This window comes from Hypanus sabinus, chromosome 15, assembly GCF_030144855.1.
Source record: "Hypanus sabinus isolate sHypSab1 chromosome 15, sHypSab1.hap1, whole genome shotgun sequence".
Taxonomy (NCBI): domain Eukaryota; kingdom Metazoa; phylum Chordata; class Chondrichthyes; order Myliobatiformes; family Dasyatidae; genus Hypanus; species Hypanus sabinus.
The window spans coordinates 85,382,440-85,400,589 of NC_082720.1; the positions used below are offsets into that span (position 1 = coordinate 85,382,440).

Genomic DNA, 18,150 nt, shown 5'->3' on the forward strand with positions numbered 1-18,150 from the left:
CACATCATGAGCTGGAGGGCCTGTATGTACTATAATGTTGGATTTTCTACGTTCAGCTGCATTAAATATACTAAATAAATGGAAATTGTTATTGGTATAGGAAACTGAGAGAAGTTGAAGGTCATGGCCAGTTCATTTGTATCCTCAAAAAAAAACCGTGTCCCCCTTGTCCTCACCTATCACCCCACCAGCCTCCAGATCCAGCATATTATCCTCCGCAACTTCCACCACCTTCAACAGGACCCCGCTACCAAGCACATCTTTCCCTCTCTACCCCTCTCTGCTTTTCACAGGGATCGTTCCCTCTGCGACTGCCTGGTCCACATGTCCCTCCCCACAGATCTCCCACCTGCCACTTATCCCTGCAAGCGTAAGTGCTACACCTGTCCTACACATCCTCTCTTACCACCATTCAGGGCCCCAAACAGTCCTTCCAGGTGAGGCAACACTTCACTTTTGAGTCTGTTGGGGTAATCTATTGCATCCGGTGCTCCCGGTGTGTCCTCCTCTACATTGACGAGATCCGACGCAGATTGGGGGACCGCTTAGTCGAGCACCTACGCTCCGTCTGCCGCAACAGACAGGATCTCCCGGTTGCCACTCACTTCACATTCCCATTCGGATATGGCCATACATGGCCTCCCCTGCTGCCATGATGAGGCCAAACTTTGGTTGGAGGATCAACACCTCATATACCGTCTGGATCGTCTCCAACCCCTTGGTATGAACATCAAATTCTCCAACTTCCGGTAATTCCCTCCCTCTCCCTTCCCCCATCCCACCTTCACTCTGTCTCCTCTTCTAGCTGCCTATCACCTCTCATGACTCTGCCTTCTTCTACTCACTGGAAAGCAGCCACTGAGTGAGTGGGCCAGTGAAGGAGTGGAGATTTGAGGCTTTGACTCGAGAGATTCTGGCAGTTTTGGCAGTTGGACTGTGCAATCAAGTCAATCAAGATTTGAATAGCTCAGCAGAAAGCCGTTGATTAGACAATCAAGATTTGAATAGCTCAGACTCAGCAGAAAGCAGCTGATTGGGCAATCGAAGTCAGGTGACCAAGCAGTTTGAAAAGCTCAAACAAATAAATAGAGGGTTACCTCAAGCGGAGCGGCCTGTGGAAAGCGGCCACTGAAGGAGTGGAGATTTGAGGCTTTGACTCGAGAGGCTTCGACGAGAAGAGGCTGAGGACGAGCTTCACTCCAAGTGAGGTAAGGCCGGCTAAATTCCTTTCAAAGGAGAAAGTTTCAAAAGTTGAGGCAAGTATTGGGTAGGTCATGGCAGCTGAGATCGGCCCTGTGGTTTGTTCATCCTGCAGCATGTGGGAAATCAGGGATACTTCGAGTGTCCCTGATGACTGTGCAGAAAGTGTGTCCAACTGCAGCTTCTGGCAGAACGCACTGAGCATCTGGAGCTGCAATTGGATTCATACTGGAGCATCCGCAATGCTGAGAAAGTAGTGAATAGCACGTTCAGTGAGTTGGCCACACCGCAGGTAAGGGCTACACAGGCAGAAAGGGAAGGGGTGGCCACTAGACAGCGTAGCAGTAGGCAGGTAGTGCAGGAGTCCCCTGAGGTCATCTCCCTCCTAAACAGATATACTGTTTTGGATACTGTTGGGGGAGATGTCTCATCAGGGGAAGGCAGCAGCAGTCGAGTTCATTGCACCATGGATGGCTCTGTGGCACAGGAGGGAAGGAAAGGGAGTGGCAGGGCTATAGTTATAGGGGATTCGATTGTAAAGGGAATAGATAGGAGTTTCTGCGGCCGCAAACGAGACTCCAGGATGGTATGTTGCCTCCCTGGTGCAAGGGTCAGGGATGTCTCTGAGCGGCTGCAGGACATTCTGGAATGGGAGGGTGAACAGCCAGTGGTTGTGGTGCACATAGGTACCAACGATATAGGTAAAAAGACTGGATGAGGTCCTACAAGGTGAATTTAGGGAGTTAGGAGATAAACTAAAAAGTAGGACCACAAAGCTAATAATCTCTAGATTACTACTAGTGCCACATGCTAGTCAGAGTAGAAATAGGAGGATATTTCAGATGAATACGTGGTTTGAAAAATGGTGCAAGGGGGAGGGATTCAAATTTCTGGGGCATTGGAACCAGTCCTGGGGGAGGTGGAACCTGTATAAACAGGACTGTCTGCACCTGGGCTGGACTGGAACCAATGTCCTAGGGGGAGCGTTTGCTACTGCTGTTCAGGAGGCTTTAAACTAATGTGGCAGCGGGATGGGAACAAGTGAAGAGAGACAGAGGGGTGTAAAATGAGGGTAGAAGCAAAAAGTAGTAAGGTGAAAAGTAATAAGAGGCGAGCAGGCAAATCCAGGGCAAAAAGCAAAAAGAGCCACTTTTCAACATAATTGTATAAGGGCTAAGAGTGTTGTAAAAACAAGCCTGAAGGCTTTGTGTGTCAATGCGAGGAGCATTCGTAACAAGGTGGATGAATTGAATGTGCAGATAGTTATTCATGAATATGATATAGTTGGGATCACAGAGACATGGCTCCAGGGTGACCAAGGATGGGAGCTCAACATCCAGGGATATTCAATATTCAGGAGGGATAGACAGGAAAGAAAAGGAGGTGGGGTAGCATTGCTGGTTAGAGAGAAGATTAACGCAATAGAAAGGAAGGACGTTAGCCTGGAGGATGTGGAATCGATATGGGTAGAGCTGCATAACACTAAGGGGCAGAAAATGCTGGTGGGAGTTGTGTACAGGCCACCTAACAGTAGTAGTGAGGTTGGGGATGGCATTAAACAGGAAATTAGAAATGCGTGCAATAAAGGAATAGTAGTTATAATGGGTGACTTCAATCTACATATAGATTGGGCGAACCAAATTGGTAAGGGTGCTGAGGAAGAGGATTTCTTGGAATGTATGCGGGATGGTTTTCTGAACCAACATGTCGAGGAACCGACTAGAGGGCAAGCCATTCTAGATTGGGTATTGAGCAATGAGGAAGGGTTAGTTAGCAATCTTGTCGTGCGAGGCCCCTTGGGTAAGAGTGACCATAATATGGTGGAATTCTTCATTAAGATGGAGAGTGACGTAGTTAATTCAGAAACAAAGGTTCTGAACTTAAAGAAGGGTAACTTTGAAGGTATGAGACGTGAATTAACTAAGATAGACTGGCAGATGATACTTAAAGGGTTGACGGTGGATATGCAATGGCAAGCATTTAAAGATTGCATGGATGAACTACAATTGTTCATCCCAGTTTGGCCAAAGAATAAACCAGAGAAGGTAGTGCACCCGCGGCTGACAAGGGAAATTAGGGATAGTATCAAGTCCAAAGAAGAAACATATAAAGTAGCAAAAAAAAGCGGCACACCTGAGGACTGGGAGAAACTCAGAGTCCAGCAGAGGAGGACAAAGGGCTTAATTAGGAAAGGGAAAAAAGATTGAGAAAACTGGCAGGGAACATAAAAACTGACTGTAAAAGCTTTTATAGATATGTGAAAAGAAAAAGATTGGTCAAGACAAATGTAGGTCCCTTACAGTCAGAAACAGGTGAATTGATCATAAGGAACAAAGACATGGCAGACCAATTGAATAACTACTTTGGTTCTGTCTTCACTAAGGAGGACATAAATAATCTTCCGGAAATAGTAAGGGACCGAGGGTCTAGTGAGATGGAGGAACTGAGGGAAATACATGTTAGTAGGGAAGTGGTGTTAGCTAAATTGAAGGGATTAAAGGCAGATAAATCCACAGGGCCAGAAGGTCTGCATCCCAGAGTGCTTAAGGAAGTAGCCCAAGAAATAGTGGATGCATTAGTGATAATTTTTCAAAACTCCTTAGATTTTGGATTAGTTCCTGAGGATTGGACGGTGGCTAATGTAACCCCACTTTTTAAAAAAGGAGGGAGAGAGAAACCGGGGAATTATAGACCGGTTAGTCTGACATCGGTGGTGGGGAAAATGCTAGAGTTGGTTATCAAAGATGTGATAACAGCACATTTGGAAAGAAGTGAAATCATCGGACAAAGTCAGCATGGATTTGTGAAAGGAAAATCATGTCTGATGATTTTTTGAAGATGTAACTAGTAGAGTGGATAGGGGACAGCCAGTGGATGTGGTATATTTAGATTTTCAAAAGGCTTTTGACAAGGTCCCACACAGGAGATTAGTGTGCAAACTTAAAGCACACAGTATTGGGGGTGTGGTATTGATATGGATAGAGAATTGGTTGGCAGACAGGAAGCTAAGAGTGGGAGTAAACGGGACCTTTTCAGAATGGCAGGCCGTGACTAGTGGGGTACCGCAAGGCTCAGTGCTGGGACCCCAGTTGTTTACAATATATATTAATGATTTAGACGAGGGAATTAAATGCAGCATCTCCAAGTTTGCGGATGACACGAAGCTGGGCGGCGGTGTTAGCTGTGAGGAGGATGCTAAGAGGATGCAGGGTGACTTGGATTGGTTAGGTGAGTGGGCAAATTCATGGCAGATGCAATTTAATGTGGATAAAAGTGAGGTTATCCACTTTGGTTGCAAGAACAGGAAAACAGATTATTATCTGAACGGTGGCCGATTAGGAAAAGGGGAGATGCAACAAGACTTGGGTGTCATTGTACACCAGTTATTGAAGGTGGGCATGCAGTTACAGCAGGTGGTGAAAAAGGCAAATGGTATGTTGGCATTCATAGCAAAGGATTTGAGTACAGGAGCAGGGAGGTTCTACTGCAGTTGTACAAGGCCTTGGTGAGACCGCACCTAGAATATTGTGTGCAGTTTTGGTCCCCTAATCTGAGGAAAGACATTCTTGCCATAGAGGGAGTACAGAGAAGGTTCACCAGATTGATTCCTGGGATGGCAGGACTTTCATATGAAGAAAGACTGGATCGACTAGGCTTATACTCACTGGAATTTAGAAGATTGAGGGGGGATCTTATTGAAATGTATAAAATTCTAAAGGGATTGGACAGGCTAGATGCTGGAAGATTTTTTCCGATATTGGGGAAGTCCAGAACGAGGGGTCACAGTTTAAGGATAAAGGGGAAGCCTTTTAGGGCCGAGATGAGGAAAAACTTCTTCACACAGAGAATGGTGAATCTGTGGAATTCTCTGCCACAGGAAACAGTTGAGGCTGGTTCATTGGCTATATTTAAGAGGAAGTTAGATATGGCCCTTGTGGCTAAAGGGATCAGGGGGTATGGAGAGAAAGCAGGTACAGGGTTCTGAGTTGGATGATGAGCCATGATCATACTGAATGGCAGTGCAGGCTCGAAGGGCCGAATGGCCTACTCCTGTGCCTATTTTCTATGTTTCTATGTTTTTTTACCCATAGTGCTTTCCCCTTAGATTCCTTCTTCACTTCTCCTGTCTATCCCCTCCCCACTCCCCCTCCCCCACCCTTTGATCTTTCCTCTGATTGGTTTTCCACCCTCCCCCCCACCCCTGCCCCCTCCTTCTTTAGTCCTGACGAAGGGTCCCGACCCGAAACATTGACTGGTCCTTTCAGTGGATGCTGCCCGACCTGCTGAGTTTATCCAGCATGTTTGTACGTCTTCATTTGTATCCTCCTCATTTTCAAATCACCTATAGGCCAGCGAAATGTCCCCAGGAGAAACGTTGAAGTCCCATCAAAAATAAACTGGCAGGAAGCCACAGATGGAGACTCTAGGTCAGCTGACCAAAATCTCGGATGGAAAACCTCTGAGGAGCTCGTTCAGGAGCAACACACTCAAAGTAGTGGAGGAACTCAGCAGGTAGGGCAGTTTCAATGGAGTGAAATAAACACAACATTTCAGGTCTAGATCCCCCATCAGGACTGGCATTTTCAGGAACATCTTAAAGGAAAAGAGAGGTAGCTGGTTTAAAAAGGGAAGCCAAAACTGAGGCGTTTTTTCACTGCATAGAGACCGGGTGAAGGAGTTTTTTCTGATGGCCTTTCCTCCCTCCATCCCTCATCCCCCAAGAATTGCCATATACAAGGTAGTTCTCTCTCCATAGCACCAATTGCAATTATAACGTAACCGACATATGGAACCACTTGCATCACACTTACTGTGTCTTCAGCTTTAACAAATGTTTTCAGATCTCGGGGAATGAAAAGAAACTCCAGTTAGATGCTATTCAGACCTGTCAGTGGTAAAATCCTGGGCTTGAAATTACACTCATAACCAGCCTTTTGGCCCTGCGGCACATTCAGATTTTATTGAAGGAATTCCCCCTGCATTTGTTTATGCTAAGCTTTTGAACCTGGGTTTTTTTCCAAAAGTCCCACAACAGCTAGTGCACACCATCATGGATCTTTTTCTGCCATGCTGCGTTACCTGGCAGTTCCAGACTTTGTTCACCAGCAGCTGGAGCATCCGTTGTATGGAAGCCCATTCGGCGTTCTTCCAGATTGACTGCATGGACTTCAAGTTGGCTGCAAAAGGTCAGATACAGCCTGTAACACTTGTTTAACTGATTCACCCTGCCAACTAAATATTATATAAATGATTTAAATGAACTGTTCTGAGCAGACTTTGAAACTGCAAAAAGGTATGACTCAGATTAATAAACGAAGGGGTTCCCCCACTGTAGCCACAAATCGTACTTCTCTGCAACAGAAGTCATTTAGAAAGAGTATACAAGAACATGGAGGTGGACAAGTAGGAGCGACTGCAGCATCTTCATGCATTTCAGAGCTTCACCTCAGTTTACCTACTGTCCCACCACTTCCAAAACCACCTGTTGGTTGCTTGAGCATTTTCACTGAGTTAAAGTTACTTTCCAAACTAGAGGAATGTCAAATCCTCACCAAGAAGAGGTTATTATTCATTTTAATTTTTTTCTACTGGAGAGAGTGGAAAAGAACTGACTGATTGGAATGTAGGGAGCTCGGTCTTTAGAGTTCTGTAAATATTGGCCAGAATTTTTTTCTTCTGATTTGCTATCCAACTGTAGCTCTTGGTTCAGATATTTAATTCAAGGAGCAAGTTACAAAAGAAGACAAAATCTGGTTTTGATCCACTTGGTTCGGTCGATTTGATTACATCTGGTTTGATTCACTCGCCATTTAATTCACTGCATTGCTTTCAGAGAAAGGAAGCCAATTTTCAAAATTTACTTGCAGTGGGGGGCAAAGATGGGCTTCATTCAGTCTTAAGCTGAACCACAGACCTTGCTCTTGAGATCCTAGTACCTCAGATGGTGCTTAAAAAAGACTCCTGAAGTTGCTGTGCTGTTGGCAAGTGTGACAGTAACACCAGAAGGTGTGATATTCTTTGCAGTTGACAGGTGGTGACATCCTCACTAAAGGGCCAGGAACAGACAGAACTTACTGGTACACGTTATTGAATACCAATGTACAAAACACGTAGAAACATTCTTAATAACCATCTGTATTGTGTAATGTTGCATTTGGTGTATGTCACATTAAGGAATGATAATGGACGGATTACTGGGAGCAGCATAGATGTGGTGGAGGCACAGCCTGTCACCAGGCAGCTGCAAGCAAAGCAGTGTCTGTGTTCTGACAGATACTCTCCCTGTCTTTTGGAAAGTTCCGTTCGGTTGCACAGTCTTAAAGTGACTTTTCCAGCTGCTGCAGTTTTGAGTCCGTTATGCACCATCAATAACTCACTCTGAGACGTAAGGCGAGATATCGGCTTTTATTGACTGGAAGAAGGAACAAGCAGTGGTTGACCACCATACTACATCCTGGAGACTGAGATGCCGGGCTCAGGCCTTGATCGCCTTTATACCGGGGTCAGTGGGAGGAGCCACAGGAGCAGTCAGCAGGGGGCGTGTCCAGACAGGTATATGTAGTTCACCACAGTCAGCACATCTGCTCCGCTGCTGTCTTTGAAGCTGCAGTGTGACAAAGCAGCAGTGCAGTTCAGACACCACAGTCCAACTCTTAAACTCGAGATTATCCTGCATTAGAAAGAACACAGACCGCTGGAGGAGCTGAGCAGGCCGATCGGCTTCTGAAAAGGAGAAGGAATTGTTGACATTTTGGGTCGATATCCTGCATTGGGACCCGGTCCTCCTCTTCCCCCACAGATACATTGCAGTCCTCTCCCAATTTGTTTATCCCAGTTCCTGTGGTCCCCATGATTCTGTGCTATAATGAGGCTAAGCACTAAATGTGTAGTAATACTGTTTACCTTTGAGTTGCAAATAACTCCGGCGAGATGTGCAGTCAACAGTGAACCTGTAACTGAAGGAAACAATTCAAATCTGTGTAGTACCATTTACAATCTCAAAATATCCCTCACCCTTTTGTAATGTTTTATAAATAAACAGCACAGAGCAGGATTGCACAAACGGGAAGCTAAAGTTAGACTATCTGCTTTATTGATGAGTGAGTGAAATTCTGTGCAAAGACTTCTGCTTTTTGAAATCTACTATATCATTCACTCAAGAAACCAGGCAGAGCCTCAGTGTCAAGTCCGATCCAAAACACAGTGGCTCGGTTAGTGCAGCTTTCTTGAGGTATTAGGCTGGCATCATCTTAGACCTAATTCACTCCAGTAAAGCATGAAGAGAAATAGATATAGAAATGCTGGAAATACTCGGCAGATCAGGCAGCATTAGTGGAGAGAGAAACAGTTAACGTTTCAGTCACTGACAAAGGCGGGAGACTGAAGAACGGAGAGGGGATCTCATTGAAACCTATCAAATGTTGAAAGGCCTCAATAGAGTGGATGTGGAAAGGATGTTTCCTATTGTGGAGAAATCTAAGACCAAAGGACACAGCCTCGGAACAGGAAGGTGTCCATTTAGAATGGAGATGAAGAGAAATTCCTTTAGCCAGAGAGCAGAGTATCTGTGGGATTTGTTGCAACAGGTAGCTGTGGAGGCCAAGGCTTTATGTATACTTAAGGCAGAGGTTGATAGATTCATAATTAGTCAGGGTATGAAGGGATACGGGTGAAGGCAGGAGATTGGGACCGAGAGGAAAATTGGATCAGCCATGATGAAATAGTGGAGCAGATTCGATGGGCCAAATGGCCTAATTCTGCTCCTGTATTGTATGGCCAGTGATGAGGAACAATGAAAGTCAAAGATGCTTGACATTACAGAGGGAGGGGTAGATTGAAGAAGGGGAGTGTTTGTGAAAGCATGGACATCGAGAGAGGGTGAAGGATGCTACAATTCTGAGGGAGATTGATGAAGTTACTCTTGATTTGTCTAATCAAATAAAAGGGGATAAATGAACAGAGCGTTGAAAAATTGGCATTGAATGTACCTGTTGAAACCTATTGAAAATGGTGCTGGCACTGTGAGATATAAAACACTGCAGATGCTAGAAATATGAAATAAAGTGAATCCTGGAAATGCCTAGCAAGTATAGCAGCAACTGTAGAGACAGAAAAGCTGAGGTAACGTTACAAGTTGACGACCTTTCTTCAGAATGGACTGGTCCTAAAATTATCGAATTCAGTTTTAAGTTCTGAGAGCTGCAATATGCCTCGACTGGTGATGGAATGTTGTTCCTCGAGTAATGCAATGGGTCAGCATAATAGTCAGAGCCAGACGAACGGAGCAGGAGAAAGATTTAAGGTGATAGAGAGCTGGAAGCCCAGGATCACCCTTCGAATGTGAGCAGAGTTGCTCAACTAAATCGCTACCCAATCTGCTTTTGATTTCTCCACAGCTTCTAGTCAACTTACTGAGTATCTCCAGCAATTTGGAATTTTTATTTCAGATTTCCAGAGCTTATTAAGGCTGCTGACAACTGTCCTGGCTCTCTGCGTAGCACTGAGAGCATTGAATGGGTTAACTCCATTCCTGCGTTGTTTTTGTGGATGTGCCAGATCAGAGCTGGAAAATTTTAGATGACGTAGGTCACTTCCTGTGGTTGCTGCACAATTCTGGTTGTACCTTTTTGTTTCGTGACAAGTGACATGGGGGCCGTCTAAACTTGTGGGTGTTTGTTATCGGCAATTTGAACACACAGTGGCCACTGGGCAGCGTCACAATGTTTTTATTTTACAAGTAAAGCTGAGCACAGACAGACTAGTCTGGTGAGTGAGTTCAGAGAAATTTGAAGCAGCTGGTCGTGCAATCTTCTGTTTGCACGACCGGTTTAAAAATAATTTGTATCTTGAAATTTGCATTCAGTATCAGGTTTATGTTCATTAATCTCTTCGGGCATCGCGGAAAATTTAACGCAGGGAGGTTGGATTCAGGAGTTATGTTGATTCCAGTGTTCTTTGCTGGTGACATGAACATTTTCCGGCCATGGGAACAGAGCGATGTGGGGCCAGGAACAGTGAAACATTAGTGATGGCTAAAGAGTTAAAGCATATGACCAGTGCTGATAGAAGGTACTGTGGGGTCAGCCCCAAAGCAACACCACAGCATTGATCTGTGGTGGAGAGACAACAGCAGGTACCACTTTTGCAAGGAACAGTGATGGTGCCAGCCCTGGGAGAGGGGACATTTTTACATTGGCAATAAGAACAGTGGCTGGCAAAGGGGAGACAGTTTGGAGTTCTGTGCAGTAAAGACAGTAAAGGACCAAAATCAAGGTCCCAACTGTCCCACGGGGCCAGGCATGTGCGTCCACTTGACAACAGATATCTTCATGCCGAGGTGATTCCTGCTCTTGTAGACCCCCTAGTGGATGCTTTCAGAGCAACGTCTCTGGGCCAAGCAGGAGGATCCAAAACAAATCCTAATAAGTGAAACTTCTGTTTTAAAAACAGCATTAATGAAAAGAAACACAAAGGCCGCTGTTTTACAAGATATATATTGGCTTTTGAGATAAAAATGAGGACAGAGCTTTCAAGAAAGCTGTGAAAGGACTTGAGTAAATTAAGTAGTACAAAATGTCTAAATAGCCAGAAGAAAAACATGAAGTTAAGAAAAAGTTGCGTACAGCCCAGTGCTCCATCTGAAATGATATCTATTGTGTATTACCGAATTCAGCTCAGTTACCCTCCAGTTCTTCCTAAAACAAGAAAAAAAAGTCTAAATGACACATGACACAGGAAAATGCTAAACTCACAGCAACATCTTCTTTTAAGTTTTAGTTCATTTAGTCATCTTTGATGCTTGATACGCACAGCTGCTCAGAAATTCAATATCATGGATTATGTTCAGGGGCACTATTTGTGTGGAAGCTTTTTCTACAATGAAGGGTGATTACAGTGGTCTCACACCACAGTACAATTCAGCTGGCCACTTGCTTTGAATTATGCTTACATTGGTACTGCAATTTCCATTTAGACATACAATTTTAACTGAGGCAAAAAAAGGTAGTGAGATTATGGACCGTATCTGGATTACAGAAGAGGAAGTCTTGAGGCAGATTAAGGTGGATAAGTCCTCATGGACTGATGAGGTGACCCTCGGACCTTGTGGGAAACTAGTCCAGAAAATGCAGGGCCCCTGGAAGAGGTATTTAGAATGCCCCTAACCACGGGTGATATGCAGGAGGACTGGAGGATAGCTAATAGAACATAAAAACATAGAAAACCTACAGCACAATACAGGCCCTTCAGCCCACAAAGTTGTGCCGAACATGTCCCTACCTTAGAAATTACTAGGGTTACCCATAGCCCTCTGTTTTTCTAAGCTCCATGTACCTATCCAAAAGTCTCTTAAAAGACAAGCATTTCAGCCCTGGGAAAAAGCCTCTGACTATACACATGATCAATGCCTTTCATCATCTTATACACCTCTATCAGGTCACCTCTCATCCTCTGTCGCTCCAAGGAGAAAAGGCCGAGTTCACTCAACCTATTCTCATAAGGCATGCTCGCCAATCCAGGCAACATCTTTGTAAATCTCCTCTGCTCCCTTTCTATGGCTTCCACATCCTTCCTGTAGTGAGGTGACCAGAACTGAACACAGTACTCCAAGTGGGGTCTGACCAGGGTCCTATATAGCTGCAACATTACCTCTTGGCTCCTAAATTCAATTCCATGATTGATGAAGGGCAATACACCTTACCCCTTCTTAACCATAGAGTCAACTTGCGCTTGAGCATCCAATGGACTCAGACCCCAAGATCCCTCTGATCCTCCAGTGTTGTTCTGTTGTTTAAGAAAAGCTCTTAAGAATAAGCCAGGAAATTATAAGCCAGTGAGCCTGACATCAGTAGTGGGTAAGTTCTTGTATTCTAAAGAACGGCTATATAAGTATTTGAATAGATGGGGCCTAATTTGGGGATTGTTGACATCTTTGAGCGTGGTAGGTTGTGCCTACAATCTTAGAGAGTTCCTTGAGAAGGCTGACAGGAAAGTTGGTGAAGAAGAGGCAGTTGGTGTTGTCTGTGTGGTCTTTAACAGTGGAGGCTGGTCAAGGAAGTTCAGTCACCAGGCATTCAGAATGAGGTAGTAAAATGCATTAGACATTGGCGTCACAGGAGAAGCCAGAGATTGATAGTAGGTGGTTATCTCTCTGACTGGAAATTTGTGACAAGTGGAGTGCTGCAGGGATCAGTACTGGGGCCATTGGTGTTTGTCAGTGATTTGGATGATAATGTGATAAACTGTAATGCAAACTTGCGGGTGACAACAAGATTGGAATGTAGTAGACAGCAAGGAAGGCTGTCAAAGCTTGCAGTAGGTTCGAAAGCAGCTGGAAAATGGCGGGTGGAATTTAGTGCAGTCTCGGTTGTGAGGTGTTGCACTTTGGGAGGTTCAGCCAGGGTGGAGCTTACACAGCGAACGACTGGGCATTGAGTGCAGTAGAGAAGAGGGACCTGTGAATACAGATCCATGATTCTTGGAAAGTGGCCTCACAAGTAGATAGTATAGCAAAGAGAGCTTTTGACACATTGTGTTTCGTAAATCAGAATATTGTGTGCAGGAGCTGGAAGGTTATATTGACGCTGCATAAAATATTGTTGAGGTTTCACTTGGAGTATTATGTGCAGTCTGGTCACCTATCTATAGGAAAGATATCAATAAAATTGAGACTGCAGGAAAATTTTCTGGGATATTGGCAGAACTTGACAATCTGAGCTATAGGGAAAGGTTTAGGGCTCTTCTCTGGAGCACGGGAAAATGGGGTGCGGCAGGGGGGTGGGAGTGGAGACTTGGACCATCTCTTCAGCCACGTGTTAAACTTTATTACCTTCCTATTTCTGACCTCATTAGCACACGACACAGGTAATGTTATCACAACCCTGGAGATCCTATCTTTAACTTGGCCCCTAACTCCCTGAACAATTTTTGGAGGACCTTGTCATTTTTCCTGCTATGTCATTGGTATCGATATGGACCATGACCTCTGACTGCTTACTCTACCCTTAATAATGTTATACCATCAATAACGTAATGTTATCTTGATCTGAGATGTCCCTGACCTTGACACCAGGGAGGCAATATACCATCCAGGAATCTCATTTTCGTCCACAGAACTTACTGTGCGTTCCTCTAACCTATGAATCCCTTATCACTACTACTTCTTCCCCCTTCCCTTCTGAGTCACAGAGCCAGAGACCTAACCATTGCGATTTTCCTCTGTTAGTTCACCCCCTCCAACAGCATCCAAAGCAATATACTTGTTATTAAGGCGTACGGCCACAGGGCTACCCTGCACTGGCTGTCTATCCCTTTTCCCTGTGTCCTGCACCTCAGGCATAACTACCCCCCTGTATCTCTAATCAGCCAAGCCTTCAGCCTGCTGAATGATGCAGAGTTCAACTCCATCCCCTAACGAAGTCTGTGAGAAGCTGCAGCTGGATGCACTCCCTGCGGGTGTCATTGTCAGTGACACGGGAGGTCTCCCTGCCTTCCCACATCCTGCAAGAGGAGCATTCCACTATCCTAGTGCTCTAACTGTGAAGAGAAAAAGGGAGAGCTTTTTAGATTTTGCACTCACTCACAATTGACAGCTCAGGCAATCTCAAGCTCGCCTAAAGCCAGTCATGACATCTTATGTCTGCGTCAGAATGTAGCTTTAAGGCCCATTCTGAAAACGTATGCAAATTCAGATGGACACTTTATTGTAGTGTACAGTATATTGTGTATAATGCTGGAGGTGTTTTCTTTTGAATGAGTGATCTGGACTGCTCTCTTAGGAAACTAGAAAAGGTTCCTATTATTGATGTGGCACTATGCATTTCCAATCGTCCATTTCCTATATTGATGTCCTATCGTTCTTAGTCAATTATTTGCTTCTACACTAAGGCTTCAGATCACAGGCAGGTAGTAAGAGTGGGCTCCTTCACCTCTGCCTCTCCGACCCTCAACACAGGTGCTCCTCAGGGCTATGTACTGAGTCCCCTCCTTTACTCCCCATATACCCATGACTCTGTCGCCACCCACAGCTCCAATCTGCTAATTAAATTTACTGACAATACTACACTGAATGGCCCAATCTCAAATAATAATCAGGCAGCCTACAGAGAAGAAGTCATCTCCCTGACACAGTGGTGTCAAGAAAACAATCTCTCCCTCATTGTCGTAAAGGCAAAGGAGCTGGTTGTAGACTACAGGAGGAATGGAGATAGGCTAACGCTACTGACATCAATAGATTTGGGGTTGAGAGGATGAACAGCTTTAAGTTCCGCAGTATAAACATACTGGCTGTGTGATGAAAAAGACACCACAGTGCTTCTTTCACCTCAGATGATTAAAGAAGTTTGGTGTGGGCCCCCAAATCCTAAGAACTTTCTATAGGGGCACAATTGAGAGCATCCTGACTGGCTGCGTCACTGCCTGGTATGGGAACTGTACTTCCCTCAATCGCAGGACTCTGCAGAGAGTGGTGCGGACAGCCCAGCACATCTGTAAAAGTGAACTTCCCATTATTCAAAACATTTCCAAAGACAGGTGTGTAAAAAGGGCCTGAAGAATCATCGGGGACCCAATTCACCTCAGCCATGGTCTATTCTAGCTGCTACCATCTGGAAAACGATAACGCAGCATAAAAGACAGCTTCTTCCACCAGGACATCAGACTGCTTATCTCACGCTGACACAACTGTATCTCTATGTAATATTGACTACCCTATTGTACATACTATTTATTATATTATACTACAAATTACACATTGCACATTTAGACAGATGTAATGTGAAGATCTTTAATTTTGAATCATGTATATGAAGGATATAAGAAATAAATTCAATTGAATTCTACAAATTTCATCGAGGAATTGGCCCATGGAACATTGACAATCTACATTTGAAATCTGCATGATGGGTCTTCCTGACTTCAGACAGTTGCTGAAATGGGTTGCCTGACTACTACAATTAATACTGCAGTTGTATTTTGTGCACTGAATTTCTAGGCTACCATCTTTGCATTTTAAACTGTTACTTGATCTAAGATGCTTTTTAAGTTCAATAATTTACTGCATTACAGTTAGACCAAAACCAATAAGCCTGTCAACTGTTTTGCACCTTGCATTCCGGATTTCAACAGAACTTCTGATGTAAAAACAGGGAAATTAAACACCAGTAATGGTTGCTTCAGATCCAGTTTCAGATGAAGTAAAATGCTTAAAGTTTCCATAGAGTCATACAGATGACCAGAATTCTTTATTTACATATCTGATAAAACACATTATCCAGTTGACAAGGGGTATAATTCTTCAGCTGTACTGTTCGTTATTTACAAAGCTTTGTTGAAAGAGACACACACACTACATCATGTGCCATTTCCCGATGCTATAAATGGATGCAAGAGAAGCTCACAATAATACACTTGACCTGAATGAAAATTAACACAAATTGAAATAAATCACATTGACACAATTACAATCTTTGTTTTCAAATTGTGGACCAACCTGCTTTGTACTGACCTCCCTCCCATAGCTTAATTGTTTTTCTAGATAGATAGGTCTATGTGGCATTCGCTTCCATGTATGTTATGATTGACTAATACTGCTCTTGCTAGTATTAGAGAATTTAGTTATAATCTTAACTAAAATAATTGAAAAATAATCCAATTTTTCTCCCATTAATTGTAGTCAGGAAAACAGATATACAATCTGACACTGGATTCCATATGGAATTGTCTGATAAGAAGTTTGTGAGACAGTCCATAGACTTCCCTCCTCTGGCTTCGCTCAGTCCTCTCTGCAGCAGCATGACGATGATCTTCAAGATAATTGCTGTCGTGATATTTAATGTTCCCTTGCTAAGTAACGTGGCACATAAGTGCTTCGGTGAGCTGTGCCACTTTGTTGTCTGGAATCTATTTTCCTGAGGTTATTTTACCCTGGATCTGACCCTGTAGCTTTCACACAAGACCCTCATCCTCTCCATTAACGAGATAACACATCGATCCACGTCACCATATTTAGGAAACTCTCTGTTGGATTCTTTGTCCTAGGGTATTCTGGGAAGAAAATAAAAGGAAAACTGTGTGATCCAAAGGATCGTGGGAAGAACAGATCAAAGGGCAGCCAGGAGAAGAAAGGCAAGTTAACAAGTGAAACGCAATCCTTGCTGAAGCAGTTTGGTGAGTCATCTTATGTCTACTGACGTTTGTGAAAAAAACATCAGGAAGCTGTTGACAGTTCGTTGCCTTGTGTAACTGGGAGGCTGGCAACAAGGTCCTGAAAGGAGGGTGGAGTATTTTTGTTCCCAACTGGTTTCTTCACACATCAAGAGTATTGTTCTAAGCCAGATAAGCACTGCCCTCCTTTCCTCCCCAGGAGAAAAGATAAACAGATAACGTCTCAGCTGCCCTGGCAGTGAAAGAAAATGAAGTTGTATGCTTACTTTAAACTTGTGAATTTTCCTTCAACGCCTGAGGCAATAATGACATGAGACCCTATCTGTGTTATCTGGTATTGGTAGTTCTCCCTGAATCAAGCTCGGAGAGAGAGCTTTACTAGACAGCAGCAAAGCATTCCAGATCTCATTTTGCACATCACTGATGAGCAGGAGACTGAAGATAGAACAGCATTTATATTTCCAGTGGGCCGGAAGATGTAGCAGAGCAGAATCCCACTGCAGCTCTCTGAAGATAATCTCCCCAGAAATGGGACCTCCCAGCTTTTTAACCAGGCCAGTTCTGCATTAAAGATTTTTGTTCCCAAAAAATGTAAAATCATTTCCTTTTAGCTTTGTCAGGGTTATACTTAGTTGTGCTCAAGTTACTCAAGTGCGACCCCCCCCCCACCCCGCAACACACCAATCCCATCACCCCACAGATAATGTGACCATTTTAATTTGGACCATTACAACTGCTGGGACTGAAATTGGTAAGTATAAGGGTCCCAGAGGTAAAAAAGGTCAATGTAGCCTCAGCATTGTTGTAGGTGACATTAACTCAACAGATGTTTGTATATAATGCTTTCCAAACACAAATCATCTACTCTGTTATGAAAGACAGTTGATTGAAGTTAAAAAATTAGTGAGCTAAATCAAAGGTTGTTCAACGTTTTTAAATAGAGGTACAGTATATGTACGTTATTAGCCGGGCACAAAGCAGGTTTAAGTCTTACATCGTTGTAATTTCAGTAAATACTTTGGCAGGGTAAATAGCAGTTCCTCAAGAATGAGGGATAGGCAGCAGAGTAGAAAGAGGCATTCCATTCTTTATATTGGTGACAAATTTACTTCAGGAGATAATTGGATTACATGGAAGGGATTGGAGAAGGGTCTGACACAGGTGCATTTGATTCCTAATCATAGACGAAATTCTTGCCAACACATGGGGCACTTTACTAAGGCAGGAAGAATGGACAAAGCCTAAGAAATGGATTTAATGGCTAGACCATGTTCATAATAAATGTCCCTTAGCTATTATAGAATAGCGTCCTTCAGACCAGTAGCTTATACCTTGTTTGCTATCCACCAGTGAACTTACTTACTGCTTGTTACTCTGCTGACTCTTGGGCAGTAGTGACCTCTGGCAGTGTCCAGGGCTTCCTTCATCGTGTCAGCAGCTTCCTCTCGGTTTTCACACTGTCGGTCACGCAAGTCCGGGGTGAAGACTCAGGAACACAGTCGCACTCAGGTGTAAAAGGATTCTTCATTGCTGTTTCCCTAACAATTTGGTTTTACTAGTCAGGGTTGTTAGCCCCGAGCTGAACACCCCCCCCCCCCCCACAAACCTGGAGGAATCCAGCCACACCGCATCATTGAGATTCCAGAGTAAGGGCAAACTACGGTCAGTTTGTTTCGTTCAGCCAGATGAGGAGAGGATGTTCAAAGTCATTTCACATAAGTTCCGCACAAATAGTATGGACCGTGATAGAGTAAAGTGAGAATTATTGAGGTGAAAGGAGCTTATATC

The 18,150-nt window shown here is 44.0% G+C and overlaps 1 protein-coding gene across 6 annotated transcripts in view; it reads left to right on the plus strand.

The window, feature by feature from the left end:
• The window catches only part of jade2 (jade family PHD finger 2), a 176,115-nt gene that overhangs the window by 145,682 nt on the left and 12,283 nt on the right, over positions 1 to 18,150 (plus strand). For all 6 annotated transcript variants that reach the window (XM_059990642.1, XM_059990643.1, XM_059990641.1 and 3 more), the window contains one exon: positions 16,237 to 16,365. In XM_059990642.1, coding sequence (XP_059846625.1) covers positions 16,237 to 16,365 — 129 coding nt within the window. The remainder of the gene's footprint in view (positions 1 to 16,236; positions 16,366 to 18,150) is intronic.